At 34.7% G+C, this 18,003-nt stretch overlaps 2 protein-coding genes across 2 annotated transcripts in view; one reads left to right on the top strand and one right to left on the bottom strand.

The window, feature by feature from the left end:
• LOC149070947 (activating signal cointegrator 1 complex subunit 1) overlaps positions 1–12,316 on the top strand; it is a 34,504-nt gene extending 22,188 nt beyond the window's left edge. The window contains exons 4-8 of the mRNA XM_089248499.1: positions 687–865; positions 3,381–3,514; positions 7,962–8,078; positions 10,279–10,441; positions 12,082–12,316. Of these exons, the coding sequence (XP_089104625.1) occupies positions 687–865; positions 3,381–3,514; positions 7,962–8,078; positions 10,279–10,441; positions 12,082–12,216 (728 nt within the window). The 3' untranslated portion in view covers positions 12,217–12,316. The remainder of the gene's footprint in view (positions 1–686; positions 866–3,380; positions 3,515–7,961; positions 8,079–10,278; positions 10,442–12,081) is intronic.
• A 169-nt stretch (positions 12,317–12,485) lies between these two features.
• Positions 12,486–18,003, bottom strand: part of LOC149070943 (uncharacterized) — a 43,405-nt gene continuing 37,887 nt past the window's right edge. The window contains exons 9-10 of the mRNA XM_089248498.1: positions 13,902–13,985; positions 12,486–12,662 (exon numbers count right to left, since the gene is read on the bottom strand). Coding sequence (XP_089104624.1) covers positions 12,569–12,662; positions 13,902–13,985 — 178 coding nt within the window. The 3' untranslated portion in view covers positions 12,486–12,568. The remainder of the gene's footprint in view (positions 12,663–13,901; positions 13,986–18,003) is intronic.

The following is an 18,003-nucleotide window of genomic DNA, read 5'->3' as shown; positions in this document are numbered from 1 at the left end:
AACAAACAAATTCATTTGGGAATAATGCACGATTGCCAGTAAGAATGATAAATTATTTCATATTTATCAATCAAATTTTAATATTATTCATAATTGCCTGTAAAAGTGATGTTTTTTTAGAATTTATGAACTTGGTGTATGCTTGGGTATTTGTGCATTATTGCCATCAAACGTACCGAGATGATATTATTTTATGCATATATATATATATATATATATATCATAGCTGTGATTAAGCTGTGATATGTAATCACAGTTTTATCACATTTACTGCAACATATTTATGAAAAATATCTGAATGTTGAAATATTCAAAAGATTGACCTATACTGTGTTGACTTTTAATATATCAAAACTTCTGCCATTACATTTGGATGGCTTTTATAAAAATGGAACCAAGTGCCACTAAATCAAAACTGAGGAAAAGCTATTTAAAGTTATCTTCTATTCAGTTATCTCTTTGGTTTGGTAGTTGGTTCAAGTGCACACAGACGGCATCACAGCCTATATGTCACTTGGTTCTATTTAGATAAAAAATCCTGCCCCTTTTTTTTCAATAGTTCAGATGTCAGCATATCTCAAAAATTTTAAAAATGGCACTTGGTTCCTTTTATATAAAAGCCATCCATTCGAGAAGGGAAAAAGTGAAAGAGATGGAAACAATTATTGCAATATTTTTCACTTTAGCAATTAGCGGCCCTACTGAACGGGGTGTGTATGAAGCATCAAGGAAAATTGAGGAAGCTATCGAGATTGGACATTCAAAGTTTCCTTCGACTCATTTTATCTCAATTCCTATGAACTCAGATGTTATACAAGACTCATTTCTGGAATTCAAAGCCAGTGTTTTGAAAACCTGCAAAGGGGTGAGTGTAAAATTAATGTCTGTCTAAGACAAATTTTAAATTTTCCATAGATAATAAGTATTCAGTTTGAGGATGGATTTGCAAGCATCTGAACATTTTGTCTAAGTAATGGTTCAGGTTGAGAAGCTACAAATAAAAAATTTATAGTATATAACCGAGAGCTGATTTTTTGTGTATCAGTTATTAGATATGGAGTAGGGTTTCCAGATTCACACACACACAGAAAATATTATTGTACAGGACATTGTGCAGAATTCAATTCCAAAAATTACTTTCAGTGATTGAAATGTTTATTAGCTACTTGGATATATCCCCCATTTATGAGATAACAATCATGAAATTGATGAATTTAATCAAATGTACCAGGCATCCTACTTGCCCATTGTTTCCTAGTGGGAAGCTGACTATCTAATTAAGAAAATTAGGAACATAAGATTTCACTGTATAGGGGTATGCAGGGGTAGATAAATTTTGAAGTACTAAGCCTAACTCTCCTAATTTAATGGCTCTGCAATCCTCAATGATGGAATGAAACAAATCATGAATAAAATTGAATGGCAATTTCCCCCATAATTAGCAGTAGAATGCTATTCAATAGTGATGTTGAATTCATTAATACTGATAATTCATAATGAATACTGGATGAAGAAAGTGAGTGAGATAGCCAAAAACTAAATTTACTAAAACTAACTAAGCCAATTAGAGCATTGTAAAAAGCATTTTGACTACAGGAATATGAGCAGACAATACAAGGGTGACAATAAATGAAGTCAATATGAAATGTAGTCCTGACTTTCTGATATAATATCAAATTGTTGCATGCTAAATCATTTATACCTCTAAAAATAGAAAATTATGTTTTTTTTTGACATGAATACATATTTTAAATCATCTGATGATACTAGGAGCATTAACAAAATGTTGCATGACAATTCTTTAAAAGCTCATATCCCCAGAAGTACTCAAAGCAAGTCAAAAGCAATGGTATTTGCCAAATGCACATTGCAAAGGCAAATTTAATGATATAACTTCGGTTTTAATATCTCTTCCCACTGTCCTGATTTGTAAAAAATTGTTTCCCTGCTCGAGCAGCATGGGCGGGTCAACCTTTGACCCCCAGTGTCGAAGGTGGAGTCGACTGATCTAATGTATATATGTATAAATGAATTTACATGATCATCATCATGCCTCCAGACTTCCAAGTCTATCTCCACCTATGTCGAGCAGTCACAACAAAAATGGACAACATTGGTATAATTTGTTAGCTATTCCAAAGACAAAGCAATAATGAATCTACCATGTGATTCAAGGCACAAAAAAACATATTATTCACGTTAAAACTTGCTGCTGTGTCTATGACACAGCCTACCCCAAAAAAATTTTTTCGCTTTATCAATGTACAGGGGGATTATAATTAAAGTTCCCTTATACTCTGAGTAGTTTTTCTCTAACTGATTATTCAAATACAGCCAAATTTTTATATCTATACTCTATTTATATCACAGGAGAGAGATTTATGAAATAAAAAAAAATATTTCAATTTTCGACCACTAGGTGAAAAATTGGCATTTTTTATTGCATTTTACATTTTCCCATAGTCCATATAGCGTATATACGGCAAGTTTCGATGGAATGCATCTACCAGAACAAGCACTACATAGGTCTCAGTAGTTTCAGTATACTGACAACCTACGTAGCACCTGTTCTGAAAGATGTATTCCATTGAAACTTGGTATATACGCTATATGTTCCATGAGAAAAAAAGGAAAATTCAGTAAAAAAGCACCACTTTTTCACTTGGTGGTCAAAAATTGAACTTATTTTTAAATTTCATAAATCTCTCTCCCATGGTCTCATTAATATATCCTAAAAATTTGACTGTATTCAGATATTCTCTTGATACACTCCTGACCCAGCCTCTTGGCCATACAGGAAATTTGTAGAACAGACGTTGCCATCCTGCTCAGCATCTATTTAAGACCAACGGGCAAGATGGGAAATAAATTCCTGAATTGAGAGCCGTCAAGAACGTGGTTCGAGGGGTCGTGCCCTGCACAGCCCTTAATGTCTGTGTCGCATGATTTTTATATATAGCTACAGGGCTAAAGTCACAGACCCAAGGGATTAGTGCAGAACATGCGCCAAGCTGAAGCCTCACCCCACTGTATTGATCTGGAGAACCCTGGCCTGTCAACAGTAGGGTAAAACTTAGCTGTCTCATGACGGTCTGTATTCGGATAAGCAGTTTTAATAAAACTACTCAAAGTACACTGGAGCTTTAATTATAATCATCTTGTACAGCAACATGTATGATTTTTCACATGGATATGATCTCAACAGTGTGATATGATCTGAAATTTTATTATAGCAGAACAACTTCATAGGCATTTTGGTTATTATTATTTTGATTATTATTAATTTGCAATTTTATTATTATTATTATTGTTTGAGTAAATGAATATGTTTTTAAATAAAGACTTGATTACTATGAATTGACATAGAATTTTCTTTCTAGGCTCGAAATTTGCATGAAAATTTGTTTCAAGACCCTCGTAAGCTGCACATGACTATAATTATGCTTAAATTAATGAATTCGCATGAGCGTGAAAGTGCTGTAGCTACATTAAAAAGTTGTCAAGAAGATATTACGTAAGCTGCATAAGAGTTTTAAAATTCAATTGTAATCTATGTTTATTGTTCAAACTAATTTAAATATGAATAAAATTATTCAATCTCACAAACAACCAACCATAATTTTGCATCGCCATTTTGATTTATTCAGCTATTTGTTAACCAATAGAAGTATGATCTCCAGTCAACATGATTTTGATCTAAAAAAATATTTTTCTTTTGACAATGGCACCTACATTAGCCCCATTTACATGTGCAAGATCAGGGTTGAATGGGGACTCATTTGCTGAATATAATCCTGCTCTGTCAACTTTCTTTTCCTTGTAGGGAAATAAGGAGAGAGAAAAATATTTATACTCACTGGTTCCCAACATGGGGGGGGGGGCAGTTTTGATTTTAGTGGAAACACAGTTCGAAAATGGGTAGAGAAATGATAATTATTATTATTAATTAATAATTATTATAATAATTATATTTCAACGAAACAGAAAACGTACAAAAAATACAATGTAGACAAAAAACAATGAAGAAAAAAAATAAAAATACACTTTGTGACCTGCAGGGATTTTGCAATCCATCCTAAATGAGACACAAAATCTTGAAGTTATATGTCTTATGAAGTTATTAATGTGACAGCGTTGGTTACTATGGTATTATAGTATTGCGTTCATTAATCTTATCTAAGTAATATTCATGCAGAAATAGTGAGAGATCACAGTATATATTTTTTTCCTCGATAAAATTCAGAACTTTTTTTAAACAGTAACAAATCTTACCGTAATATATCTGCATATTTATATAAGTTTCTATAATTGACAGAATGTCTTTTGTGGAATTTGTAATATTAATTGTATTTTTTTAATGATATGGGAATAGTTCAGTATTTTTAATTATATTGGAGTATCTTTTTTAAAAAAGTGTTTTATTTGTATTTGGGATATAATATATTTTTATATGTCTAGCTGAATTTCTATTTTAGTTTTTATCAACTAGTTATTATTTAATAATGCAAATTTTGCAATCCTGTTATATAATTTTGTCTAAGTGATTAACACTTAGACAAAATTATATAACATTCTATTACATCTATTCGTATGACATTCTATTTTATTTGAGTGAGAAGTATTCATTATTTGGGATCTTATTCTATTGTATAGTTTTTATTATGGTTGTTTCTATTAAATAATTTTTTTAACATGTTCATATAAACTGAAGAGCCAAAAAAACTGGTACAGGCATGCGTATGCAAATAAAGAGGTATGGAACCAATCAGAGTACGGCGCTGTGGTCGGCAATGCCTATATAACACAACAAGTGTCTGGCATAGTTGTTAGATCGGTTACTGCTGCTACAATGGCAGGTTATCGAGATTTAGTGAGTTTGAACGTGGTGTTATAGTCGGCGCATGAGAGATGGGACATAGCATCTCCGAGGTAGCGATGAACTTTGGATTTTCACGTACGACCATTTCACGAGTGTACCGTGAATATCGAGAATCCGGTAAAAAATTAAATCTCGACATCGCTGCGGCCAGAAAAAGATCATGCCAGAACTGGACCAACGACGACTGGTGAGAATCATTAAACGTGACAGACGTGCAACCCTTCCGCAAATTGCTGCAGATTTCAATGCTGGGCCATCAACAAGTGTCAGCGTGCGAACCATTCAACGAAACATCATCGATATGGGCTTTCGGAGCCAAAGGCCCACTCGTGTACTCTTGATGACTGCACGACACAAAGCTTTACGCCTCGCCTGGGCCTGACAACACAGACATTGGACTGTTGATGACTGGAAACACGTTGCCTGGTCTGACAAGTCTTGATTCCAATTGCTTGGAGCTGATGGACGTGTACGGGTATAGAGACAACCTCATGAATCCATGGACCCTACATGTCAACAGGGGACTGTTCAAGCTGATGGAGGCTCTGTGATGGTATGGGGCGTGTGCAGTTGGCGTAATATGGGACCCCTGATACGACTCCGACAGGTATGTCAGCATCCTGTCTGATCACCTGCACCCATTCATGTCCATTGGGCATTCCGACGGACTTGGACAATTTCAGCAGGACAATGCGACACCCCAGACGTCCAGAATTACTACAAAGTGGCTCCAGGAACACTCTTCTGACTTTAGACACTTCCGCTGGTCACTTAAATCCCCAGACATGAACATTATTGAACATATCTGGGATGTCTTGCAACATGCTGTTCAGAAAAGATCTCCACCCCCTCTTACTCCTACGGATTTATGGACAGCCCTGCAGGATTCATGGTGTCAATTACCTCCAGCACTACTTCAGACATTAGTCGAGTCCATGCCACTTCGTGACGTCGTGTTGTGGGCTCGCGGGGGCCCTACATGATATTAGGCAGATGATCAATTTTTTTTTGCTCTTCAGTGTATATGCACTATTTGTTTTAAAACTTTGCTGGGTTTCTTTTTTTTTTAGATCAGTGTGAATAGCTAATTTTTTTCTCTCAGCTATCCTTTCATTGTTTTATTTTTCTCTTTCATGGATACCATAAAAGAACAGAAACCTTCTATGCACAGCCCTTAAGGGCACATGGGCCCCCGAAGCTTTTTTGCAGTAGTTTAGGATGAAAAATCTTACATAGTTGCAGAATTTATGAAAATTATTAAAAAAAATACCTTAATGATTCCGGTATGAAAGAAATAATATCAAAATTAGCTTTAGAAAACATTTTACAACTAATGCAAGAAATAATTTCAGAATCAATGAGAAATAATTTCAGAATTGGTGAAAAATTATTTCGCGATTCATAAGTCATAATTAATGGAAAACATTTCCAGAGTTAAGTAGGGATTTTTTTTACAATTACAGTCAAAATTTGGTAAAAACTCAAATTTTTTTGGAGATGGAGTAGAAATCCATGGGACTTGGCAGCTATGATATGGGGCTGTTCCGTACTTTGCAAAAGTAAAAACAATATACCAGATTGATAACATTACCCATGATTCCAATAAGCAGCGTCTACTGTACTATGTTGCATTTTCTAGAATTCAGCAGCCAAAAACCAACTATTTGGATGTTTTGGCAATGAGATACCAAAGATTTTTCCTGCGTATTTCAAATTCTTTTAGATAAATGAGCATTAACAACAATCAACGAAATGTCACAATTTTCAACCAAGTTTTCTAAAAACAACAAACAAAAACTACACTGAGGGCAATTGAGTTAAGCCAGATCTGCACAATAGTTATCATTCGCAGGCTGCATTTTCGTCCACCAGCTTGAAGCTTGTTGAGCTAGCTATGAAATGTATATGTGTGGGGACATGGGTATTCAAAATCTTCGTCTGTATAATAATCTTAATCTTTAAGGTGCCACGAAAAACTTGATGCTCATCAGATTAAGATGCTTCGATCAATATTAAAAAAATGTAATATTTGATTTACTCAACAATCGTTAATTAAAAAACAATTTCTCAGGAAAGTGCATATCCAATGAAAAAAATATTATTATAAATAAAATTCCCCAGTAATTTAAGGCTTCGTTCAATGAATTCACCTGTTAAGACGCCACTATGTGAATCAATATACTACAATATGATTTGTGAACTTGGGGAAATATTTTTGCCCCCAATGTCTGAAAGGTTGAAAACCCCTGCTTTAGACTAAGTAAAAGGTTTTGGGCTTCCTCCACATAAATAGGAGTTATATTTTTGAATAATAATAACAAACTATATGTCAAGGAAAAGGAACAAGAGCGTACCCGGGGATAATTTCATGGGGGAAGGGGGAAACAAGTGTTAATTTGAAGTTTGAGGGGAGAACAGAGAACCTCTCCACAAGGAAACTTTTAGTTTTTAACCTTCAAAAAGCATCTTAAATCTGCAGAATTGATTGAAACAGCATTAAATTTTTGATCATCAGGGGGAATGGGCTGCATGGGACCCATACACCTCCCAAAGTGTGAGGGGGTCATCAGGATTTTAGGTGAGGCATGCCAAAATAAGGATTGGGAACCATTTATTTACACCATGTATACAGATTTTTCATTTTCCTTGTAAACAAGGCCATTGTGACTGAAACATGTCGGAATTTTTTTTGCTCACATCAATGGCCTTAATTTTTTTTTCAATACTGTCAGGTAAAGAATTCCAATTTCTCTTTATGAGTATTTTAACTCACATTTAACATTAATATTTCCAGTCTGGAAATGAAATTTGACTTTTTTTCTGCATTACAAAAATAATGTAACAATTTTTTTCCATGATAGCTGACCATTAATGAAAGTTGACCCCTAAAATCATATGAAAGTTCACCATCGATGACCAAAATGATCCCTGATTAATATTTCCGACTGTCAACTGCCAAAAAATAACTTTCCAACTTTATTTTATGAAATCTTGTGATTCATGTTATCTGCTGTCTTAATTTCAGTGTTTTTAAATATGATCTGATAATTTGTATCACTTCTTTATGAGACTAACTTTACAGGGAAATGCTCTATGATATGAAACTTACAGTAATGCTACAAGGAATAGAGATAATGAATGATGACCCTGAGGAAGTTGATGTATTGTATGCAAAAATTGAATCAGATGTGGATGGGAGGTAAGTGAATGGAATATTTATATGTGTATAAGAAATTTAGTACCTTTACAACAATATATGGATAACGTTATAACAACCCTGTTTTTATGGGTATTTTCCCCAATATTTTCTTTATTTTTCCATATTAATTTTTCTCTTTCCCCTCCCCCCAGCTACAACCTTGTTTTTGCCTGCTGTGGCTTCAGAATTATTTTTATTAGTAGCATTTTGCAACATGTGTATTTTAAATAACAGCAATAGGGTCTACACACATAAAGGTTCAAAGCATAGTTTCCCAAACTTTTTTGTTTCATCGCCCCCTTCTCTGATTTTTTTCTTCTGATCGCCCCCCCCCCCACCAACTCAAGCTAACCCATAGCTTCTATTGTACCCTTGCACTATTCCATTGCCCCTCCCCCAGCGGGCGATATTGCTGACTTTGGGAAACACTGGTTTCCAAGCAAGCTCAGTACAAGGACATGTAGAACTTGCGGGACCTTGAAAAAAAAGTTTTTTCGCTTTCTTTCATTTGAATTTTATATTACAGCCAGTTTCACTTATAAGGAACATGGATATTATGAATTTTCACGTTATATACAAAGTTTTTTCATGTCCCATCGATTTCATATAGCTTATAGTTATGCTATTTTGGTTGTTTAAAACAAACATCAATTTCAGCAAAGTACGCCTGTAATGAATTTTCAAACAATTTTTTTTTTTAATCTTATCTTTTTATTGATAAATTTACCTTTCTACAATGTGTAGGTACAACCAATAACACAGCTATTTCCGTGCAAGATTTCTATAGTAGAGCGTTTTGAGTTATGTAAAGCCTCTTTTGTTTCACTTTTTTTTAAACTTTTCTCTGTTAAATCCTATTCTTGTTTACAGAAAACTTTATTAGAAAGAAGAGACTGAAGTTATATCCCCAAGAATCTGACATCCAAAACATCTTCAATGCACATTTGCCAGTCTTAATAGCTAGATTCGGATGTTGGTGGTATTGTGTGCATGTAAATTTTTGTGAATTTCAAGCACAACACCGTCCGTTGCTTCTAAAATTGGAGCTATATAGTTATTTGAAAGCCGGGGGGGGGGGGGGTGAGGTATCAAAATAATTTGAGGTTTCTCAAAGTTTGCTATCCACGGTACAGATATAAAGAAGTTTGCATATAACAGATAGTTTCACTTTTTTTCCACTTCTTTATACGAGTGACATCAACTGTATTGCAATATACGTGACATCCATTCACTTCTGTAAAATTTTGAATCTGCATTCAGTGCAGATTTTGCACTACATAAAAAAGGTTTTTTTTTCAAGTTTATAATAAAGGGATGTCCCTGAAATAAAGTAGGATTGAAATTACATTTTCTAGTTTGATGAGCAGTGCCACAGTAGATGATGGATAGGTAAGTTGAGATACTCAATTCCTGACCATTACGATAGAAATCACTTTTTAGTGATATGTTGATGTTTGGTTTAAGTTGAGTTACAATAATACACAAGACATCTGCACATCACAATTGGTATAGTCCATTAACAGTAGAAAGGTTGAAATTTTTTTTGCAGAGACTGCTAATTTTGTGACAAAATTTAGTGTTACTTGAGAAATAACCATGCATGACATGTTTCATATTAGCTTTTTAGAGTTCTTAAGTGAGTATTCTTTTATCAGTGCAGATGTTGTTTTGTTTATCTCTGGCTCATACTTCTCAAATACCATGATCTAACATGCAGCGAAACCTGTCTAATATGGACTAGGTACGAGATAGAAATCTGTCTTGAACAGAATCAAAAGATAGTCCCATCGTGCTTTGCCGTGCATATATTGCATTTATAAATCCAAAACAGTCTAAAACAGAATAGTATTTCAGTCTGTAGAGATAGACGGCTTTTTTCTCAGCCCAACTATATCAAGGAAACAGATATTTTCCGGATATTATTCTGAAGTGAACTCGGAAAGAAAAATAATCTGGTCTCCTCTGGGACCAGATCTGTTTCCTTGATTATTTCAGTCTCTTGACGTTCTGTTTTAAATCTATTCTAATGCCTCACTTAATTTGCCGGCAGCCTCAGAAAAGATTTCATCCTACTTATATGTTTCATTCTACTTAATGTATAAATGAATGAATCATTCATACCATATGAAGCTCACATGGTTTCTTAATGTTCTTACTACTAAGACTTCCTATTGTAACCTAAAATTTTTGTTGTGTTTAGTATCCAAAGGATAGCCGACTATCTTCTCAAAAGATTTGGTGAAGCAAAACTTTCTAGCAAGTTAGAATCAAGCGTGAAGCTCCATATCACACTGATGAACACTTCATTTTCCAGAGAAGGAAGAAGACAAAAAGAAAAATTTGATGCCAGCTCAATTTTGGAGGTAATTTCTGAAAATATTAATATAATCTTCAGGGCCGTAGTGTGCATTCTTGCCTTCCCCCCCCCCAAAAAAAATGGTTATGCTCAGGAAGGAGGAGGGGGTTTGTGCTCTCCTCACATTTTTTTCAGGTTATTTCAAACAAAAATCTGTTGAAATTTCTAATGAATATGCGAAATAAGATTACAGTTTTTTTTGTGAGGCCTCCCCCCCCCCCCCCAGGGCATATTGCCCCAGTGTGGTTACGGGTCTGGAAATCTTGATGGATGTTTTAAAATGTCATTCACCCATCTCAACTAAACAACTGTTGATTATCATCACTGTTGTTGACTAAACAAATGTTTATTTTGTTTCATTTTTGTGATCTTATATGACAAGTTAGAAAAAATAAGTCCTATTTTTAGACCCAAGCACTTATTCAGGCCGGTTTTTTTTTTCTGCTAAACACAGCTGAAGTTATTCACCTTAGCAAACTAACTCGTATATACTGGCCAGATGTCCTATATTTTTGCTAATAAATATGCTTTCCCGAAAAATGTTTTCAGGATGCTGTTTGTGCCCCAGTTTTTTTTTTTCAAAGTCAAAGATTTAATGAAGCAAATGTTCTCTGGGCAGAACTTCTTTATTGTGAAGCTTCAAACTATGCATATTTTTTGTAGGCTGAAATCGAGTGAGCATGAAACCCACTCGATTTGAGCCTAATTGTAACTAACATGGCTGCAAGTTTGGACAGAATGTGTAACTTAAACATTATATTATGGTAAAGAGTAGCACCCAAACTCATCCCCCCCCCCACCCAAACAGAGTCCTTTGTGAAAATTACAGAGACAAGTAACACTTAAATAAAACCTCAATAAAAAAAGCAGCACTTAATGAGACAATTTTTGTCGATTCGTTACATTATTTAGAATATTCATAATATTTTCATGGTTGTAGCACAACCACCTAATTTTATTACACAAAATTATTTTTCAGTCAATATTTTCTATTATCGCATGCCGCTGAAATTACATCAGTTCATATCACATACCCACTAGGGGTTGGATGGATGCCACCCAAACTTGGATGCCAATTCACAATATGATGTATAGGTTTTGCAAGAAATCAAATGACAAATTTTATTTTTGCATGGATTTACTTTTATTTATACCATATACACGTTAAGAAAAATTTATTAAATTATGACCTGCTTTGATGATGCAGTCTGACATCCAAACTCAATGATATGAAAGAAGGGATTGGCATTGTGTAAATTTTGGCATACACAATTTCAGCCATTGCCTTACATTTATCACTCATACGGGGGACCACTCAAGTATTATGTAAGCAGAATTTTGCTTTCCCCCTCCTATCAGCAAAATTCAGTAAGCTGGGATAAAACCTGGATTGGTACTGGTCTCTATCTAGAGCCCTGTTTACATGGGGAAGTAAAATATCCCAGCAAGTTACCGATAACAGGGATTTTTGCTACAATTCTTTTACATGGCATTTAGTTATGCCTCGTGGTCCTGATGACGGCTCTTTAAGAGCCGAAACGCGTCGACCATTCGACCAACTGAATTTGTCTTGAAAACGTGACAATTTTTGTATAAATAATATTCTCATCGCAGGTAGTGTAAAACTTGTTTTATTTTATTTTTTAGCAATATTCCAACTTCAAATTTGGAAGGGTAACTATCTCTGAAGTACATGTATCTACTCTTGGTGTTAATGGTGAAGATGGTTATTACATGCCTTTATCTTCTATTATAATTGACAGTAAAAGAATGTATGAGTGAACTGTGAAATATTGACAAAATAGGATTACAAGCAGCTCATAAATTTTTTGACATTTTAGAATATATATATTTTGAATAAATATTATGTGTACTCTGTCAACTCTAAAAAAGTATTCTTGCATTTTCACAATAGAAATCTTAACAATAGGGCAAAAAGTCAGGATGTTTTACTTGTGTTTGGTAAGTAAAAAGAAATCCGTTTCAAAATACAACACTCTCTTGAAAAAACATGATTGTTTCCCCCTCCCCTTAACAAAATGAGACTGGAATGGTGTTAAAAAAACTAAATTTAATCAAACATTAACAGTGTAAAAAAATATTGCACATTTTAATTTTTTCATTGGAGTTTAATTTACTTTTCTGTCTTCTTGGCTTGATTTATGACATTCCAATATTCCTGGACCTCATAGTTTTCCCAATGCTTGATCGAAAGAGGATCAAAAAACCTGAAAAGGAATTTAGTATTTATGTATAAAAATACTAGCAACATTAACTACATATGTGTTGTCATACACAGTATATCTTTCAGGAAAAATGTATGTATTATCATTTTAAGAGGTTGTTGCAATTTGAAGATGTGGCTATGAATGCTAAATAATCCCCTTTAATGAAGGATTTTTTTTTGTATCTTCTATTATTTAAAAAAAAAAGCATTTTAAAAGATCTTATTTTTCAGATGTGGTAGTAATTTCTCGCTCATGAAACTAAAAATCACTATATATTTCCATTACAAGATTTTATATTATTCTCTCACTTAATAAATGTCCGATTCATGATCCAAATTATGATCATATGAATATGAAGTAAATTCATCATGGAAATAAAAGTCAAATTATGCCACAAAAATCCTTTCTTTTATCAAACCATGTTAAATTTTGATACATGAATGTTTTTCATGTCTAAGAGCCATCAAATTAAGGTAACTTTCAGTTTTTGGGTAGTAAAATAGTTTCCTACCAAGAGCTTTTATCTAAAGAACTGGAAATGTTGATGTGTTTCATATATTTTAAATTATATACGTTTTTTGGCCACAAATTCCTATCAAACCGTTGATCCTAGAAGCATACTTCCAATTAGGTATCCAAATAAACATGTAGGACCTCAGACATGTCATCCATATTGCAAGAGGTTGTCCAGTTATTAAAATTAAAAAATAATAGACTATTAGTCACCGTCCTAAAACACTCAATTAGAAAGTTGTTACCGTCTCTTCTTAGATGAACGGGGAAAAAAATCCACTTTTCTAAGTGGAACATTTGCAGAGATATCCAGATTTAAAAAAAAAATGGCTGCAAATGAATCATGTAAACTAACAGACAAGCTCATTCTACGCTTTTTCCCAATTTTTGGTGATTTTTTTTTTCTTAGCCTCAGGAAAGAGACAGCAACCTTTTTCTAATTGGGTTTTGAGGACAGGGTGTTCACAAATTTTTTATTTTATTTTAATAACTATACAACCCCTTGCAACATGAATGATGTATATATATTTGAGGTCTACACATTATTTGAATATTTTTTCTTACTTAGATGTATGTCTTTACCTTGTACATTGCTACAAAAACAATTTTTTAATTTGGATTCTGCATCAAATTCTTCTGTTATACCACAAAATAAAAGAAAATTATTTAAATGAAATGATCTAACTTTAAAAAACACTTGCATAATGAAAAAGAGTTTTTGTTTACTTTTGCTTCATCTCTGAGACAAGAATTTCTTCACCAGTTAGTCCAGTATACAAAGCATTCAGGTTTTTATGAAGTACATCACACCTGTAAATATTAAAAAAAACACACATATACACAAAAATGAATATTTTCGATTAAAACAATTTTTATGCAGAAATAACATTAAATTTTTTGGTATAAGTTTTGACAAAATGTGCTTGAATACAGCAATTAGAAAAATAACTAACCTTCACAAAATACCCCTATTAATCTGCCGTACTTCTCATAGCATTGTCATAAAAATAGCAAATATTAACTGCTTAACTACCGAAGAAATTGTACACGATCCGCTCTCCAGTGCCACCTTTTTTTGCTCACATGCTGTAAAGTATAAATACGCGTGTGGCAGTTAACGCATACACACTCCATACGGCATATATATATATGCCGGTGACAGTTCAACGGATAAGGAAAAAGTCTCCTTCATTGATGTATTGGGCTGAAAAAAAAAACTATCTCACTCTTATACAATATTTATATACAGGTGCGAAAACTTGAGTCTATTTCACATCTGATAACTCATAAACTGTTGGTTATAAAATCATACTTTCAGTTAAAAAAATGTTCACACAATGTGCCTATTTTAAATGCATCTCTTTCCATGTACAAAAATGGGGAAAATCTACTTTGCACGTACAAAATTAATTTTTTTCATCCTCTCCCCATTTGCTTTCAATTAGTAAGGTCTGTTGCCTTGTCTCTCCTGAACCCAGACATGCCAACTTTAGGTCTGTTAGCAGGTCTGTAAACCCAAGGAAGATTAGCCAAGAAAAATTGCTGGGAAGGAGCAGCATATATTAAGGGATAAGCTTGTTTTATGCTGTTCTTTTCATTCTCAGAAATATTTCAATAATTATTCAAAATTAATCTTCATTATTTAAATATCTAGAATAATATGGCACTTAAAAACAGAAGTTTTTTTTTTCTTAAGAGGACAGCTGGACCATATAAAAAATGTTAAACCGCAACAAATTTTTTTTATCTATCTATTTTTTATATCTTTTATCTCTACATATATGACCACTAGTAAGAAAATGAGTTTTCTGTGGTTCCCAACTTCGAGATGTGAATGCCAGCCAATCTCCCTGTTAAAAAGTCTCGCCACAGAGAGCAACAAGCCCACAACGGTACAAATATTTAATCATTACACTTAACTCACATTTTCAAAAATAGATGGCAACACTAGCAAGCATTACACAAAAACAAACTTCACGTTGGGTTCGTAACATGTACACTCCAACATGTGGGCCTACCTATTTGTTAGAAATTCCATAGAGGAAAAGCATGCATGGTTTAATAGTACAGTCGAATCCCGTTTTAACAAATACCGTTATAGCGAAAATCTTGTTGTAATGAACACTTTTTTAATGCCCCCATATAAGTTACATAAGAACAATGGACAAACAAATGGAATTCCTTTATACATATAATATATAATCTAAATATATATATATATATATATAATATAATCTAAAATAAGTACCTTATTTGAATACGTTTTCTAATTGAAAGCATGTTAGTGTAACTAAGAGCTCACCAGTTATTTTAGATGAAAGAGACATATGTTCTTTAAATCAAGAGACTTTCTGGATATCATGCCAAGGGAAGAAAAGTTATTCTTCACTGGGAATTGAACTCAGGGACCTCTTGCAAATTGCACAAGAGCATCCATGGGGGCATTTTTTCCTTTAAAATACACAGAGTAGCGCGACTTGCTGAGTAGAGACATTACAGCCACTCTCAACTTCAGCTATGTCTCTACTCATCAAGTCACATTACTCTGCATGTTTTACAGGGAAGAAAGGGCCTGTCCCTGAAGGGCTTGGTCAGTGTGCTTGCCCGGTTTGCAAGAGATCCTGGGTTTAATGCCCGGTAGAAAGAACAAATTTTTCTTTCCAAGTTCATCTTTCATAATACACAGAAAGTCTATTGATTTCCACGTATTGAGCAGGGAAAAATCATCCATCTAGACTTACTACTGCCCAGTATATATACATATATTTTAATTAATCAAAATCAACAGATCTTCTATTCTTTCAATAAGATTTCATTTCTCAGTATGTAGACACATATACATGTCTACCATCACGGAAAAATCATGGAATGAGAAAAAGGTTACGGAAGTCCAGAAAAAGTCAAAATTTTAGTGAATGTCACAGATTTTTTTATGATTCTCCAGAGATCTTTGATTTTTCCCCTGAAATCTAGGCCTTGGAGAAGCTGTGACGTTAAATATTTTTTTCTTCCCTTTGGTTTTTTTTTTCCCCTGGAGGAATGGATGAGTGGGTAGCAACAAAAAAGAACAATGTCAATGTGCAGGGTGGGGCAAAAAAGCTATTTAGCCTGGATGAACAAAACAGACCTTTTCTTTCTTTGCTTGTAGGGACCTTTCAAAATCTGTAATATTCCCCTCCCTAAATCAGTGTTCTCAGTATCATGTCATGATTCTTGGGGGGGGGGGGGGGTTGACTGGCATAACAATTGGGAGTCCTCTTGGGAAGAATATTGGTTTTCCGTAGAAAGGAGATGACCTTTCCCCCACATTGTGGAGCAGGGCGATTGGAACTTTAACGAGTCCGTAAGTCAGTTTTCCTGAGGTGAAGGCTCTGTAGTGAATTTATTGCATGAAAAAACAATGATGGTGATTGTCCCAGGCCTCGGGGCTGCAGCCATGCCAGCCCTATCCTTGAGGGGGCTAACGGAAAAGGTACCAATTTCCCCCCCCCCCCCACCTGCGAAGAAAGTTTTTTTAATAATTATCATCCATTCTTTTTAATCGCATCAATCTTTACAGACTAGCTATAGCGAATGACAAAATCAGGCCTGTAGCCAGAAATTTTGTTGGTGGGGAGGAACCAAAATGCTAGAATATATTTGGCCATCTTTTTCATTTTTTCTGTCATTTTCTCACATTTCCTGGGGGGGGGGGGGCAGAGCCCAAGTTCCCCCCCCCCCCCTGCTACGGCCTTGGATGAAATCATAATACAATATATGCATGTGACAGAACGAGAGAGTTCAGGAGAAGACAAACATCAGACTCATTCACCGTTAATTGTGTTGCGACGCAACATTTAGGCCGAATTTGAGGGAATACCACAGTTTCTAAAAGTTTGCGCTTCACGGCTCTTAGGAGCATCGTGGCGAGCTGAAAATATTGATTTGTTTAATTTGTTTAGCTTATTTATTTGAAGTGGTTCTTTTATATGAGAAAACTGCCACAAACTTTTGAGGAGCCGCTGATGACCTATGAATTACGCAAGGGAGGCGGCTGACAAAAGAAAACCCATTGGAATATGGTGACAAGCTTGCGATCTTTGAAAGCATCTAATATCGGACTTCAAAAAATGTGAATAGGAAAAGGAATACATGAAATCCGTCTTTCGAAAGGTCCCAGCTGGGTTAGTCTAGTCGGACCAGTCATGATTTTTCCTCTCTTACTAGAATAAGAGGGGAAAAATTAACATCACAATGTGTTCACTGATGTGTTTTGTCTGTGCCCGGTAATACAATCAATAAAGAAATGGACTCATTCGTGCACATTCTATTCAAATGCCATTTTTTTCTGATGCACATCCCTGTCTGGTGATACTAGATTCCGACAGCAAACTGCCAATTTCGACAGTCAGCACAGATCAAACAAACTGCTTGATCACTTACATCTCGCTCAGTTCAACATTGTTTGGCTCTATTTTGAGCCCACTATTGCTATGCATTGCAACCCACCGCTGTTGTTGTGCATAAGGCTTTATATAGATCAATATTGTGTTCTATTTATTGATTCGCAGGATACATTTTCAACTTGCGTGGGCGCACCCGTAGAGCTTGTTTTGGGAAGTTTTGTCGTAGGTGCCGAAAGAACTCTGATATGACAAAAATACGAGAGGTTGAGAGTCTAGGGTTGTCAGACATCAGTGTGCATGCTGGGATGGATTGCATTGGATATTCATGATCTACTGAGGGCTTAGGCGACCTTGCAAAGTTGATTGAAGGCATGGGTGCGGATACTGAGAGGGAGGACGATAGGGATGATTACACCCCCCCCCCCCCGATGAAAAAAAATTAT

This window comes from Pholcus phalangioides, unplaced genomic scaffold (genome assembly GCF_987345545.1).
Source record: "Pholcus phalangioides strain wild (caught in Gottingen) unplaced genomic scaffold, Ppha-v1.0 ptg000020l_1, whole genome shotgun sequence".
In the NCBI taxonomy this organism is placed as follows: Eukaryota; Metazoa; Arthropoda; class Arachnida; order Araneae; family Pholcidae; genus Pholcus; species Pholcus phalangioides.
Note: the sequence above shows the minus strand (reverse complement) of the source record. Positions and strands in the feature narration are given on the sequence as shown.